This window comes from Tachysurus vachellii, chromosome 25, assembly GCF_030014155.1.
Source record: "Tachysurus vachellii isolate PV-2020 chromosome 25, HZAU_Pvac_v1, whole genome shotgun sequence".
NCBI lineage: Eukaryota > Metazoa > Chordata > Actinopteri > Siluriformes > Bagridae > Tachysurus > Tachysurus vachellii.
Window position 1 is genome coordinate 3,064,010 of NC_083484.1, and position 15,970 is coordinate 3,079,979.

The 15,970-nt window shown below is 38.7% G+C and overlaps 2 protein-coding genes across 2 annotated transcripts; both read right to left on the reverse strand.

The window, feature by feature from the left end:
* Window positions 1–199: 199 nt before the first annotated feature.
* LOC132840252 (sperm-associated antigen 6) lies at window positions 200–6,368 on the reverse strand. The gene is made up of 11 exons (XM_060861769.1): window positions 6,242–6,368; window positions 5,736–5,831; window positions 5,208–5,374; window positions 4,752–4,935; window positions 2,875–3,080; window positions 2,142–2,315; window positions 1,808–1,960; window positions 1,177–1,368; window positions 806–922; window positions 565–710; window positions 200–459 (listed from the first exon to the last, which is right to left on the reverse strand). Exons 1-11 carry the CDS (start codon window positions 6,264–6,266, stop codon window positions 396–398), a joined length of 1,524 nt encoding a protein of 507 aa, XP_060717752.1. The 5' UTR covers window positions 6,267–6,368; the 3' UTR covers window positions 200–395.
* Window positions 6,369–8,642: 2,274 nt separating this feature from the next.
* LOC132840269 (sperm-associated antigen 6-like) lies at window positions 8,643–15,837 on the reverse strand. Its single transcript, XM_060861794.1, has 11 exons — window positions 15,813–15,837; window positions 15,325–15,420; window positions 14,538–14,704; window positions 13,804–13,987; window positions 11,269–11,474; window positions 10,519–10,692; window positions 10,284–10,436; window positions 9,668–9,859; window positions 9,057–9,173; window positions 8,816–8,961; window positions 8,643–8,706 (listed from the first exon to the last, which is right to left on the reverse strand). The coding sequence occupies exons 1-11, from the start codon at window positions 15,835–15,837 to the stop codon at window positions 8,643–8,645; spliced, it is 1,524 nt and encodes a 507-aa protein (XP_060717777.1).
* Between the last annotated feature and the right edge of the window lie 133 nt (window positions 15,838–15,970).

The window sequence follows — 15,970 nt, forward strand, 5'->3', positions numbered from 1 at the left end:
AATCACAAGCACAATAAAAAATATACAAGTATGTAAATAAATAAAAGGCACACACTGGCTTTATTAATGCTTTAGAACAAAGCATTTCTCTATTTTAAATGATTTTTTTATTGATGATTAACAAAATGTGAGATGTTTTGAAAGCAACAAAACAACTCTTATGTATGTAGTGAGTTTCGTCTACAGGGGACATGCTAGATAAAAGCATAATGCTGGAATTAAAGCGTTAAACATTGCGACTTTTAACAAAAAAGTACTTTGAATCACACGTGACACTATACTACACACATGGGCACTCATCAGATGCAGATGCTACATGTCAGAGTGCCCTGGATTTAATAAGATTATTTAATAAAGCAGTAAAGAGTGCTAATCATGGACATGAGCTTCCTGTCCTAAGCAGGCTGATAGTTCTCGATCCTTTCCAGTAGTGCTTCTGAATATCCAGGTGAGTAATACCTGTTAAAGAAAGATTAACTAGTAAACAAATGTATCATAGCACACATAAGTAGAAGGTGACTGTTCCCTTTTTCCCATGAATAAATTAAAGAATAAATTATACACCTGACTATCTCCTCAGGGTAGCAGGCGTTAATGGCGTTTATGTACTCCAGCAGAGCGGAGCCGGGCTCAGCTTTAATTTCCTGCACCTTCTTCAGTCCTCCGCTAGTTACAAACAACCTCCGAGCTTTACTGTCATGTGGAAGAACCTACAGGACATGAAACAAACAGGGACGATGATTCCTTCACACAGGTTGCCTTAAACAGGAAATTCTATGTGTGTAATGAAGAACCTGCAGTTGACCTTGCTGAACTGGCAGATGATGTGTTTGAGAACATTGCTGGGAGCTTCGTAGAGCAGTGGCTCCAGTGCCGGAAGGTAAGTGCACTTCTGAAGAACGCTCTTTAAAGCCTTCTTCGCCTGTATCGAGAGAGATTATGCTTGTTGTATAACCAAAAACTATACATTTGTTTGTCTTTGGCCTGGGTGTTATATACCCAGGGTCCTATATTTCTAGGAACTGTATACCAAGATCCCTATAGTCCTTGGGACTAACTACCCAGGTTTTAGTACCTAACTAAGTCAGTAAGAGTTTGTAAAGTATCAGAGCACAGTCAATTCCATTTTTTTTCATCTTTTTTTTTTATTTTCCATTTTTTGGCAAATCTTTGCACCTTGACTTGCAGGTCCTCTGAGCTCTGGGTGCCCAGGTAGAGACTTAGCAGTTTGGGGAGCACGTTAGACATGGCTACAGCTCTTGCATGCTCTGGTGTGTGACGGCCGATCTGTCCCAGTGCCCAGGCTGTTGCAGCCTTTATGTGATCCTCCGTCTCCTCTGACAGACAGATAGCCAGCTGAGGTACGCCCTAATGTTCAGATGAGAAATGGAATGAGGACAGAGGAGAAACTTCAGTAATAAATGATAAAATATTCTAAACTGCAACCTTAATAGGGCAAAATATTTTGCATATAACTTAATATAAAAGATATAAGGACTGATTTATTAAACAGTTTGTGGCAAAAAGGTAAAGATCTTCTAGTCAGCAGGCATCTTACTGACAGTCTTTGTCAATTGTTTTGTCACACAAGCCCAGGCTCTTATCTCTATGAATAGGACGAGACCAAAACACCAGCAATAATGAGAGTTATGCAGTCAGAATAACTTTTAAAAGTGACCCACACATTCTCAGATTGCTCCAGCTTCTGCACACGTGTATATCTAACAAAGTGTAGTATCTGTATCTACTCATGTGTCAGCTTCAGAAAAATCTGATGGACCATAAAATAGGGTTTAGATTAGCAGACCTTAGATACAATAACAGCCATGGCGAGGTTTTCCGAGTGTGCAGCCACGTAGCCGAGCATCATGATGCCGGGCAATCGCACGTTCCCTCTAGAGTCCCCTAGAAAATCAATGACAGCTGCTACACCTCCAGCGTTCACGATCATCTGGGATAACTGAAGGGAAACACATACATACACACAGCCTTGAGCTAAGAAGCATCTCACAAATCAAATGTTGTGACTGCTATGGAAAAAAAAAATCTTGATAAAATAATGAAGGTGTTAATGCATATGCGCTCTCCAGTTGCTCTCAATCTTTTCTGCTTTAAAATGCTTTAGTAGCCATTTTAGATACCTCAGGGGTGTGTTTTGTGATCTCTCGTATCAGTGTGCTGATGTTCTTCCTCACACACTCATCTGGGTCCTTAAGGCAGGCCAATACAGTAGGGAAGATCTCTGCCTCAACCACCATCTCTGCCAGGTCCACAGAGTGCTTGGAGATCTGGCCTAAAGCTGAGAACACTTGCCTCTGTATACAAGATGGGAAATATTTTGTAAAACTTTGATTAATCAGTAGTTCTATTGAGGATATTACAGTTATAGTATAATCAATCATCACAATCAATCACCTTACTGACCATTTCAAATCACTGACACTGGAGACTCCTTCCATAATTGTTTATTTAGTAAATATTAACTTACCAAGTAAATTATTCATTAAATAACAACACATTTTTTCATCAGTTCATCCATTTCGTAAGTTTAAGCATTTGGAGTTTTCACCATACAAGTCATACATGAGTTGTTGATATAGAAATTACAACAGATCCAAACAAAAGCATGCAATAAATCTTAACTCTTGCAATACAGCGGAACTACTGACACTGTAGAAAAATGAGCTACCCTTCCTGACCAATCAGAATTGAGAATTCAACAGTGCCATGTACCATTTACAAATACACACTGTTTTGAAATACACACTTAATATAAATATCATTTTAGAATTGTTCATTAGTAAAATTGTGTCAGCCACACAGAAGTCTATGTTGGAAAAACTAAGAGATTAAAGATTAGGCTGTTACTCTGACCTTCAGTTTGGTGTCTGGGTGCAGGCTCATCTGTGCCAGGTGAGCAATGGCTCCAGTGTCCACGACAGTTTGCGCAAGCTCTGGTGAGTGTCTGGAGATGTCGCTCAGCGTTGAAGCGGAGATCCTCTTCAGGGCAATCTCAGGCTCCTGCATGCAGAGAACAAGCAGAGGAACCGCGCCTGCGTCCACCACCGCCTGAGCCAAGGCTGTGTTACGGAAAACATCAGAAACAATTTACATAGCAGATTAAACTTCATTAAGGAAAACCTTCAATAATTTAAACTAACAGGTTGAGAAAAAATGACTTTAACCCAAAGCACTTTTTAGTCTCTAAGATGTAGTTAATCAGCCAAAACTTGCTTGATGTCTAAAATGAGCTGTTACAATTTTACACTGGAGGCTAACGTAGCTAACAGATAATAAAAATTCAAGACTAACCATTGATCATTATACAAACTTTAGATTTCAGTCTAACAGGTTTCTGGTTTCTGGTTAACTTCATATTAATGTTAAAGGATTACATAATGTACAAGATACTTAAGAAGAATATACAATATATTTTGTCTGCTTATTCTTATTTATATCTGCTTTACATCTTACAAAAGCATTTTTGTTATTTTTGAACATTTGAACATCCTTCCCCTAAATCTTTCTGTCAGCAACAGAATAGAGATCTTACTCTGCATATACCGTCTATTAATGTACTTTATAGAATGTGAATCATAGCCTGTCATTATCTTAACTATGGGGTTGTTTTTTAGCATAAAACAGCATATACTGTATATACATACAGAAAATATATACACACTATGAAAGTCCAGACCTTGATGTCCTCATAGTTAGTTACAGCATAGGGTAGGAGGTAAGAGGTTGGAGGTGGGAGGTAAGAGGTAGGAGGTAAGGCAAAAGTTTGGAGATGGAAGATAGGAAGTGGGAGGTATGAGGTAAGAGGTAGAAGGTAATAGTTTTGAGGTAAGAGGTTGGAGAAGGGAGAAGGTGGGAGGTAGGAAGTAGGAGTTGGAAGGTAAGAGGTGGGAGGTAAGAGGTGGAAGGTACAAAGTAGGAGGTAGGAGGTGGGAGTTAAGAGGTAGGAGGTAAAAGTTTGGAAATGGAAGGTAGGAGGAGGGAGGTAGGAAGTTGGAGTAGAAAGGTAAGAGGTGGGAGGTAAGAGGTGGAAGGTACAAAGTAGGAGGTAAGACGTGGGAGGTAAGAGGTGGAAGGTACAATGTAGGAGGTAAGAGGTGGGAGTTAGGAGGTAAGAGTTTTGAGGTAAGAGGTATGAGATGGGAGGTAAAAGGTTGGAGGTGGGAGGTAAGAGGTGGAAGGTACAAAGTAGGAGGTAAGAGGTGGGAGTTAAGAGGAAGGAGGTAAAAGTTTTAAGGTAAGAGGTATGAGATGGAAGGTAGGAGGTAGGAAATAAAAGGTACGAGGTAGGAGGTAAGAGGAAGGATGCAAGAGGTAGGAGGTAAAAGTTTGGAGATGAAAGGTAGGAGCTGGGAGGTAAGAGGTACAAGGTACAATGTAGGAGGTAAGAGGTGGGAGTTAAGAAGTAGGAGGTAATAGTTTTGAGGTAGGAAGTAGGAGTTGGAAAGTAAGAGGTGGGAGGTAGGAAGTAGGAGCTGGAAGGTAAGAGGTGGGAGGTAGGAGGTTGGAGCTGGAAAGTAAGAGGTGGGAGGTAGGAAGTAGGAGTTGGAAGGTAAGAGGTGGGAGGTAGGAAGTTGGAGCTGGAAAGTAAGAGGTGGGAGGTAATAGATTTGAGGTAAGAGGTTGGAGATGGAAGGTAAGAGGTGGGAGGTAGGAAGTAGGAGTTGGAAGGTAAGAGGTGGGAGGTAAGAGGGAGGTGGTGGTTGGTGTAGCTGTGAAACCTTCAGACTTACAGCCGTTGTGGCGAGCGATGTAGCCCAGCGCCCATGCAGCAGCTTCTTTTACTCCAGGATCAAACTCCTCCAGGGAGATGACAAGAGCTTCGACACCACCGCAGTCTACCACAGCTTGTGCGAGCTCAGGTGAGTGCTTCGCCACGGCACGGAGAACAAACGCCGCCGCCTTCTTATAGAAGCGCTGTGGATTACATTTGTGTTTATAGTGAAACTTGAGACAACATAGAAAACAGCTACCCTTTAATTAATGAAGTTAATAAATTACATATTAATTGTGTGAAAATTCAAGTAAAATAAAATATTTCTGCCATGTGGACTATGGAGGTGTCATCAGTCTAACAATGAGGGCAACAATGAGTTCCAAGACTACTCTGAGCTACATCCAAGATTTTCACCAGTTAATACAGTTAAATGCTCAAAAATACCAGCTAGAACGCAGGGCTGATGGCTTACGTTATTTTCGGCCAGCGAGTAGACGAGCTGAGGCAGGATTTCTCCCCTCACCACTGCTTCAGCCAGGTCATTGTTATAGCTGGCGAGTCTTCCGAGAGCCAGAGCAGCCGTCTGCTGGATACTCGGGACGGCATCCAGAAGGAGAGGCCTCAGGAGCGACAACACACCTGAAACGAGAGAGAGAGAGAGAGAGAGAGAGAGAGAGAGAGAGAGAGAGAGCTTTAGCTATGTAGCCTCCCGCTGAGACAGGAGAGGAAGCTGATGTGATCTTCTGCAGTTGGAGCTCATCCACCTCCAGCTTCAACAGGTTGCATGTTCTTTTCTGCTTTTCTGCTCACCATGGTTGCAAAGAGTGATTACCATCAGCTTGTTTTAAATTACTGCCTGTAAGGAGTCACCTGTCCCTCAACTATTCTCTATTTAAATTACATATTATTTAACATGATTGGTTAACATGAATTAAACTCTTCTTTTGCAAATATAATAATAAACGCTCAATTTTACAGAACATTTAACAAGATCACTTACCTGCATTTTGAAGTGTTTCAATATTTTGAGGTCTTGTTGCAAGCTCTGCAACTGTTTGCACAAACTTCATCCTTTCTTTCTGGTACTGCTCAAAAACTAAAACATATCAAATGTTACAATTTAGGAAAAGACAGATACACACTATAAATAATAATAATAATAATAATAACAATAATAACAATAATAACAATAATAATAATAGTAATTATTATTACTATTATTATTATTGTTATTATTATTATAATTATTATTATTATTATTTATATAAATAAATTATTATTTATTCATTTATTCATTGTATGAATGAAAAACTTTCCATTTATCTTTTTTTATCTATAAAATCTTCATATAAGTGTTAACCATCAAAGTATAATAAAGCAACAAGAAAAATCTACAATTATTCTTTATTAAAAATGACAAAAATTATGAAAATTATAAAACCTAAATAGCTCTAATGCCTAAACAGTGAAAAGCTTTACATTTAAAGCTCTAAAATATTTTCTCACCCTGTAAAACTTGCCGCTGGCTCATAGTTTCAATCCCACAACAATAATGATAATAATACAAAAGACCAGAGTGACTCTCAAAGAAGTTATTAAAAATTACGCGCAATGTAAATTCACTCGCTCTCTGTTGTTGTCTACGCGTCGCGTTGGCACAGCAACAGACCGGAAGTATTATCTCGCGTGCTCTAGGTCTGGGTTGAATTCTCCACTATCCTTTGAATAAAAGTGCACTAAGCAGAATGCAGAAGCCATAGTTTTATACAATATGGGGGGGAACGATGATAAATAAAAGACATTTAGAATTCCGCCTTATATTTAATACATACAAAATTAATGAAATTAAATAAATAAATAAATAAAATGATTTTGGGAACCATTTCTTCTTCTTCCTACATGTACAGAAGCCCCTCTGTAATCGTTATATAATAAACACCTGAATGATTTTAAAGTCACTTTATTAACACCTGTCCTTCTCTTTACAGGGCAGTAAATAAAGTCATACAGATACAGCTGAAGAACTTCAGTTAATTTACACCTCAAATGTCACAATGGGGAGAAACCAGATAAGTTGGTTTGAGTATTTAAGAAGTTGCTGATCTCCTGAGATTTTCACACACAGGTTTACACAGAATGGTTAACAAATCTAAAAATACTCCAAATAATCACTTTTTACAACCCGTAGTGAGCTGCAATACCTAAAGTGCCCACTTAGTGGCACTATCAACACTCGAAAATAAATCAGCATTAATGACAGTTAATATGCACACATTTCAACAACATTCAACAGTAATGTACCTTCTGACCAGACGTCCAAGGTGGAATGGATAAGTGCCTGCGTTACAGATATGGGTGTTTCTATTAAATTAGATATTTATTTAATGTTGCACTTTTACCACCATTTTTTAGGAATGGCTTGTACTATTCCCTGCCTGGACAGTAGGGGAACATTTGGCAGGTTTTTGTTTATCTGTGCCATGTGTCTCTGTTCATGAATAGGAATGGTGCGGCCTCACCTCTTGCTTGTGGAGGATGTCAACAACCTGCTCTGTTTTCCTTTTCTGAGTCCTTATCTTCAGTTTGTTGTTGTTTTTGTTTCCGTGTTTTGTATTAGTAATTCTCTCTTTTTTAAGTTGTTTCCATGTTCCTAGTGTTTGTAGCCCATATTTTCCAGAATAACCCCCCTTTTTGTTATTTATGTTACATGGATGCTTTAGACATTTTTTTCTTTTAGAAATAACACAATAAGCAGTTGCTTTTTGTCATATTTTTTAACCCCTTTTATTTGTCTGTTCCTCACTTTTCTTTAGTTATTGTCTCATTTCACCCGCTCCTGCTTCCTCCCATTCTTACCGGACGTTGACCAAACTGAAGCACCGACTGATTTGTTTCTGAGCCAGCGAAATCATTTGTGTTCATCAGGAAAGGCAGCCGGCAGGTCGGTGTGCTGTGAAGCACTGGGAATTGAGCTGTATTGGACGCAGTCGTCTGATCGATGTCTTATAGCCTACACTGTAACCTACCACTCGAATAACCGTCCGTTCGTTTTGGCGCCAAACGATCAGCACTCCCGCTGAAATAAGCAGTGTAAGCGGTGTGTGTGTGTGTGAGTGTATAAGTGTTACATTTTAGAAAATAAGCATCCAAGTCATTGCAGTGAATGATTCAGACGTAACACTGTATGTGATATGGTGTGATTCAGAACGTCAAAAGTGTTTGCTTGAAATTCGACAATGCATGCAAGACAACGAATAACACACCTGTGAGAACGACAGTGTGGCTAATTCTTTTTTATGTCAGTTACCCATTTCTACTTTTGTACAAATTTTATGTTTCAAAAATATTTTTATTATTCCTATTCAACTGAAAGCCTCTTCTCTACACTCTTTACTGATGCCCCAGTGCTGCATACAGGTCACATGATAATAAATCATGTTGATGTATTCTGTACATCCAGGGCACAGAAATATCAAACTATGACTTTTAGTGCGTATTTTAGCTTTTGCAAAATGTTTCCATTTGCAAGATATTAGGATTATATTGTGCTCTCTGAAAGCAATCGCACCTCTTTTACTAAAACGGGCAGCTCCACAGGCCATGCTTTCCTCAGTATAACTTTCAAAATGTGAGATGTTTTAAAAGCAACAAACAACTGTTATGTTTGTAGTTAGTTTCTACTATAGGGGACATACTAGATAAAGGCAATTGCTGGAAATAAAGCGTTAAACATTGCGACTTTTAACAAAAAATAACTTTGAATCACACGTGACACTATACTACATACAGTGCAGCAAAACATGGGCACTAATCAGATGCAGATGCTACATGTCAGAGTGCCCTGGATTTAATAAGATTATTTAATAAAGCAGTAAAGAGTGCTAATCATGGAGATGAGCTTCCTGTCCTAAGCAGGCCGATAGTTCTCGATCTTTTCCAGTAGTGCTTCTGAATATCCAGGTGAGTAATACCTGTTAAAGAAAGATTAACTAGTAAACAAATGTATCATAACACACATAAGTAGAAGGTGATGTTTTCATTTTTTCCACGAATAAATGTTCATTAAGGACAGTTATACACCTGACTATCTCCTCAGGGAAGCAGACGTTAATGGCGTTGATGTACTCCAGCAGAGCGGAGCCGGGCTCAGCTTTAATTTCCTGCACCTTCTTCAGTCCTCCGCTAGTTACAAACAACCTCCGAGCTTTACTGTCATGTGGAAGAACCTACAGGACATGAAACAAACAGGGACGATGATTCCTTCACACAGGTTGCCTTAAACAGGAAATGCTATGTGTGTAATGAAGAACCTGCAGTTGACCTTGCTGAACTGGCAGATGATGTGTTTGAGAACATTGCTGGGAGCTTCGTAGAGCAGTGGCTCCAGTGCCGGAAGGTAAGTGCACTTCTGAAGAACGCTCTTTAAAGCCTTCTTCGCCTGTATCGAGAGAGATTATGCTTGTTGTATAACCAAAAACTATACATTTGTTTGTCTTTGGCTTGGGTACTATATACCCAGGGTCCTATATTTCTAGGAACTCCTTGGGACTATTTAACCAGGGCCTGCATATTCCTAGGGGACTGTATACCAAGTTCCCTATATTCATAGGGACTATTAACCCAGGGCCTGATATTCCTACTGAATACAAAGAATCCTTATGTGCCTATATTTCAAGGGCTCTACATAGGACTCTACATCCAGGACTTTAATTTATGTAAACCCTACAGACACGTGTGTATATTCCACTGGCATTATGTACTCAAAGGTTTTTTTTTTCCAAGAGCCATAAATTCATAGACCCAAAGTGGCTATATGTAGCTATATGTACCCAGGGCCCTATGTTTTTTAGGACGTAAGTCAGTAAAGTATCAGAGCACAGTCAATTCCTTCAATTATAAGTTTTTTTCCATATTTTTGGCAAATCTTTGCACCTTGACTTGCAGGTCCTCTGAGCTTTTGGTGCCCAGGTAGAGACTTAGCAGTTTGGGGAGCACGTTAGACATGGCTACAGCTCTTGCATGCTCTGGTGTGTGACGGCCGATCTGTCCCAGTGCCCAGGCTGTTGCAGCCTTTATGTGATCCTCCGTCTCCTCTGACAGACAGATAGTCAGCTGAGGTACGCCCTAATGTTCAGATGAGAAATGGAATGAGGAGAAAGCAGAAACTTCAGTGTTAAATGATAAAATATTCTAAAATATTTTGCAAAATATTTTGCGTATAACTTAATATAAAAGATATAATGACTGCTTTATTAAACAGTTTCTGGCAAAAAGGTAAAGAACGTCTAGTCAGCAGGCATCTTAGTGACAGTCTTTGTCAATTCTTTTGTCACACAAGCCCAGGCTCTTATCTCTATGAATAGGACGAGACCAAAACACCAGCAATAATGAGAGTTATGCAGTCAGAATAACTTTTAAAAGTGACCCACACATTCTCAGGTTGCTCCAGCTTCTGCACACGTGTATATCTAACAAAGTGCCCTGTATCTACTCATGTGTCACCCTCAGAAATCTGATGGATCATAAAATAGGGTTTAGATTAGCAGACCTTAGATACAATAACAGCCATGGCGAGGTTTTCCGAGTGTGCAGCCACGTAGCCGAGCACCATGATGCCGGGCAATCGCACGTTCCCTCTAGACTGCCCTAGAAAATCAATCACAGCTGCTACACCTCCAGAGTTCACGATCATCTGGGATAACTGAAGGGAAACACATACATACACACAGCCTTGAGCTAAGAAGCATCTCACAAATCAAATGTTGGATTGCTATGTTAGGTACCTCAGGGGTGTGTTTTGTGATCTCTCGTATCAGTGTGCCGATGTTCTTCCTCACACACTCATCTGGGTCCTTAAGGCAGGCCAATACAGCAGGGAAGATCTCTGCCTCAACCACCAGCTCTGCCAGGTCCACAGAGTGCTTGGAGATCTGGCCTAGAGCTGAGAACACTTGCCTCTGTATACAAGAAATAAGGAAATATTTTGTAAAACTTTGATTAATCAGTAGTTCTATTGAGGATATTACAGTTGTAGTATAATCAATCATCACAATCAATAATTACCTTACTGACCATTTCAAATCACTGACACTGGAGACTCCTTCCATAATTGTTTATTTACTGTAGTAAACATTAACTTACCAAGTAAATTATTCATTAAATAACAACACATTTTTTCATCAGTTCATCCATTTCGTAAGTTTAAGCATTCGGAGTTTTCACCATACAAGTCATACAAGAATTGTTACTATAGAAACGATAACAGATCCAAACAAAAGCATCGTAATAAATCTTAAATCTTGCAATACAGCTGAACTACTGACACTATGAGCTACACCTCCTGACCAATCAGAATCGAGAATTCAACAGTGCCGTGTACCATTTACAATTAACATTAAATCTAATATTTATTAAAACTCTTATCTGTATAAAGAATTATATATAAAAATTTGTTTATTAGTAAAATTGTGTCAGCCACGCAGAAGTCTGTGTTGGAAAAACTAAGAGATTAAAGATTAGGTTGTTACTCTGACCTTCAGTTTGGCGTCTGGATACAGGCTCATCTGTGCCAGGTGAGCAATGGCTCCAGTGTCCACGACAGTTTGCGCAAGCTCTGGCGAGTGTCTGGAGATGTCGCTCAGCGTTGAAGCGGAGATCCTCTTCAGGGCAATCTCAGGCTCCTGCATGCAGAGAACAAGCAGAGGAACCGCGCCTGCGTCCACCACCGCCTGAGCCAAGGCTGTGTTACGGAAAACATTAGAAACAATTTACATAGCAGATTAAACTTCATTAAGGAAAACCTTCAATAATTTAAAGGAACAGGTTGAGAAAAAACGACTTTAACCCAAACCACTTCTTAGTCTCTAAGATGTAGTTAATCAGCCAAAACTTGATGTATAAAATGAACTGTTACAATTTTACACTGCAGGCTAACATAGCTAACAAATAATAAGGCTCACAAGTCGAAAAAAGTTTTTCTGTAGTCTTTGTATGTATTTTTAAATAATACCACAATGAATTATCTTCATATTAATATTAAAGGATCACATAATATAGAAGATCCTTAGGAAGAATATATTATAGTATATTATACAGTATATTTTGTCTGCTTGTTCTTATTTATATCTGCTTTACATATTACAAAGCATTTTTGTTATTTTACCTTGCACATTCTTCCCCCAAATCTTTCTGACAGCAACAGAATAAAGATCTTCCTCGGCATATACCATATATATATTTTAATGCACAAGCATTTGCATTAAATGCATAACTATTGCTGACCAACAGACCCCAGCATGTCAGGTCAGATCAAAACTGCTCTTCCACCAGTACCCTTAACAATGGTTTACCACAGGGCTGCGTGCTGAGCCCATTCCTCTATTCCCTCTTCACTCACAACTGTAGGCCTGTGCATGGATCTAATCCCATTATTAAGTTTGCTGATGACACCACTGTTATTGGCCTCATCACCAACAAGGATGAGACAGCCTACAGGTAAGAGGTACAGCATCTGGTCGCATGGTGTCCCGAGAATAACACCAGCAAAACAAAGCAGCTCATCATCGACTTCAGAAGGGAGAGAGGAGGCATGCATGCCCCATGCAAATCAATGAGATGCCAGCTGAAAGTGTCTCCGGCTTCAGGTTCCTGGGGATCCACATCTCTGAGGACCTGTCCTGGACCACCAACACCTCCAGCCTGGTCAAGAAAGATCACCAGTGCCTGCTTTTCTTGAGAACACTGGAGTAGACATCACCTGTCTTCAGCCAACCTGGTGAACTTTTATCGCTGTGTGATTGAGAGCATCCTGACCAACTGTTTCACAGTCTGGTATGGGAACTGCACAGCCGCAGACCGCAAGGCACTACAACAGGTGGTGAGAACCACCAAATACATCACAGGAACTTTACTTCCAGCCATTGAGGATGTCCAAAGGAAATTCTGTCTGTGTTTAACTCACAGCCTTCTTAAAGACTCGCAGCATTACTTGTTAGATGCCAAACTGCATTTCATTGCCTTGCACTTGTACATGTGTAATGATAATAAAGTTTAATCTAGGGCTGGTAAGCGATTAAAAATTTTAATCTAATTAATTACATGATGTGGCGATTAATTAATCTAATTAATCGCATTTAATTGCACAAATTTTAGTTGAGAATTTCCCCCAAAATGTCATTTAAAATGATTGTGTTTGAGGAAGATTGAACCAATATAACAAAAAGCAGTTTATTTATTTAACACAAGCCTATCACTTAGGCTACAATGGCCGTAACATCGCAATTTGACAAGCATCCATTAACCCCTTGTCTTCCACAATATTAACTGGCCTACAGTCAATTGCAATCCATTTAGATATTGCATTTGTTAGTGTTTCTGAGGACGACTTACTTAATTTGCGGCGATTTTCAGTTAGCGTGGTTTGGCGGAGATTGCCTGCAGCAAATTGCAGAGAACGCAAAGGACTTTGGTTTTATCAGTGGCTCCATTGGAAAGAGTTTTGAATTTAAATTTGCCCTTCAGAAAGCCAGGCAGATCTGTGTCGTTTGGCATCATGCTTGACTAACTCGCCACTACAGCTTATTACAAGATGTGTAGTCGTTGGTACAGGTGTGGGGAGGGGCGGGGCGCGTTAAAAGCGTTAAAAATATTAACGCGTTATTTTTTCTCATAATTAATTAATCTAATTAACGTGTTAAATTACCAGCCCTAGTTTAATCTAATCTACTCAAATTGAATCTTAATACCGAAAAGTGTGCATACAGGCTTTTTGAGTGTCTTCACCTTAACTAAGGGTCTGTTGTTTATTGTAAAACAGCATATATACACACAGAAACACTAGGAAATAAAACTTTAAAACCTTCTCAAAGGAAGTCTAGACCTTGATGTCCTCATACGTAGTTACAGCATAAGGTAGGAGGTAAGAGATTGGAGGTAAGAAGTTGGAGGTAGGAGGTGGGAGCTGTGAGGTAAGGTAGGAGGTGGGATGTAGGAGGAGGGAGGTAAGAGGAGGGAGGTAAGAGTTTAGAGGTAGGAGGTGAGAGGTGTAGCTGTGAAATCTTCTGACTTACAGCCGTTGTGGCGAGCGATGTTGCCCAGCGCCCACGCAGCAGCCTCTTTCACTCCTAGATCAAACTCCTCCAGGAAGGTGACAAGAGCTTCGAGAGCACCGCAGTCTACCACAGCTTGTGCAAGCTCAGGTGAGTGCTTCGCCACGGCACGGAGAACAAACGAAGCCGACTTCTTATAGAAGCGCTGTGGATTACATTTATGTTTATAACAGCTACCCTTTAATTAATGAAGTTAATAAATTCTGTATTAAATGTGTAAAAATTTAAGTAAAATAAAAGACATTTGTTTAAAGCCATTTCAAAATGCAGCCTCTCCAAAACTAATGGTTCTTTTATTGTGGTTGCTCTGATATGATGTCAGTAAAATTAAAGAAGCAGTTCTCTGCTGCCCATAAAATCAATTTAAACTTTGATTAAAACTCTTCTCTGCCCTTTAAACATTATACTGAATACAAAGTCACATTTTAAGAAAAAAAAAAGGTCGTTATAGTCCAGACTATGGGCCAAGGACCTTTACTATAAAGGTAGCATGAATAACAGCTTCTATTTGATGTCACAATCTTTTTTTTCTGCCATGTGGACTATGGATTTGTCATCAGTCTAACAATGAGGACAACGATGAGTACAGATTAGTCTGAGGTCTTCGGCATTAACAGCTACATTCCCAGCTTTTCACTAATTAATCCAGTTAAATGCTTTAGAATACCAGCTAGAACGCAGGGCTGATGGCTTACGTTATTTTCGGCCAGCGAGTAGACGAGCTGAGGCAGGATTTCTCCCTTCACCACTGCTTCAGCCAGGTCCTTGTTGTAGTTGGCGAGTCTTCCAAGAGCTAGAGCAGCCGTCTGCTGGATACTCGGGACGGCATCCAGAAGGAGAGGCCTCAGGAGCGACAACACACCTGAAACGAGAGAGAAAAAGAATACTGTATGGGAGAAAAAGAAAACTGCCCATTCAGCCAACAATATTCTTACAAGGCACCTGTTTTCATGGATAAATCATCTATTTATTTATTTTTTTTTACAAAATGGAAATCCTGAAAATGTGTCATATCAGAATCAGGATCAGAATCATGTTTTATTAGTTAATGCACATTATAATACTCTAATGTACATTATATTACACAATATATTGTGTTAATAGACATTACACAATATAATTAGATACACTATTCTATAATTAAGATGCATTATAAAAACTCCAGTTGAGACGAGAGAGGAACTGATGTGATCTTCTGCAGTTGGAGCTCATCCACCTCCAGCTTCAACAGGTTGTATGTTCTTTTCTGCTTTTCTGCTCACCATGGTTGCAAAGAGTGATTACCATCAGCTTGTTTTACATTACTGCCTGTAATGAGTCACCTGTCCCTCAACTATTCTCTATTTAAACTATTTATAACTATTTAACATGATTGGTTAACATGAATTAAACTTTTCTTTTTCATCAGTTTGTTTTATGAAAGGTGCTATATATAATAATAAGCATTCAATTCTGCAAAACATCAACAAGATCACTACTTACCTGCATTTTGAAGTGTTTCAATATTTTGAGGTCTTGTTGCAAGCTCTGCAACTGTTTGCACAAAACTCATCCTTTCTTTCTGGTACTGCTCAAAAACTAAAACATATCAAATGTTACAATTTAGGAAAAGACAGATACACACTATAAATAATAATAATAATAATAATAATAATAATAATAATAATAATAATAACAACAACAACAATAATAATAATAATAATAATAATAATAATAATTATTGTTGTTATTGTTATTGTTATTATTTATTTATTTATTCTTTGTATGAATGAAAAACTTTCCTTTTTTCTACATCTATAAAAACTTCATATAAAAGTGTTAACCAACAAAGAATAATAAAGCAACAACAAAAATCTACAATCATTCTTTACAAAAAAATTACAAAAATTATGAAAATTATAAAACCTAAATAGCTCTAATGCCTAAACAGTGAAAATCTTTACATTTAAAGCTCTAAAATATTTTCTCACCCTGTAAAACGTGCTTCTGGCTCATAGTTTCAATCCCACAATAATAATAATAATAATAATAATAATAATAATAATAATAATAATAATAATAATAATAATAATAATAATAGACAAAAAACTTAGACTAGAGTGACTCTCTAAAAGAAGTAAGAAAATTA

Coding starts and splice junctions, on each gene's coding strand:
- LOC132840252 (XM_060861769.1), bottom strand. CDS start 6,266: ATGAGCCAGCGGCAAGTTTTACAGG. Junction 3,081..4,751: donor CATCGCTCGCCACAACGGCT/GTAAGTCTGAAG, acceptor TCCGTAACACAG/CCTTGGCTCAGGCGGTGGTG. Junction 711..805: donor TCATCTGCCAGTTCAGCAAG/GTCAACTGCAGG, acceptor CATGTCCTGTAG/GTTCTTCCACATGACAGTAA.
- LOC132840269 (XM_060861794.1), bottom strand. CDS start 15,837: ATGAGCCAGAAGCACGTTTTACAGG. Junction 14,705..15,324: donor TGAAACACTTCAAAATGCAG/GTAAGTAGTGAT, acceptor CTCTCGTTTCAG/GTGTGTTGTCGCTCCTGAGG. Junction 8,707..8,815: donor TTCCCTGAGGAGATAGTCAG/GTGTATAACTGT, acceptor TTTCTTTAACAG/GTATTACTCACCTGGATATT.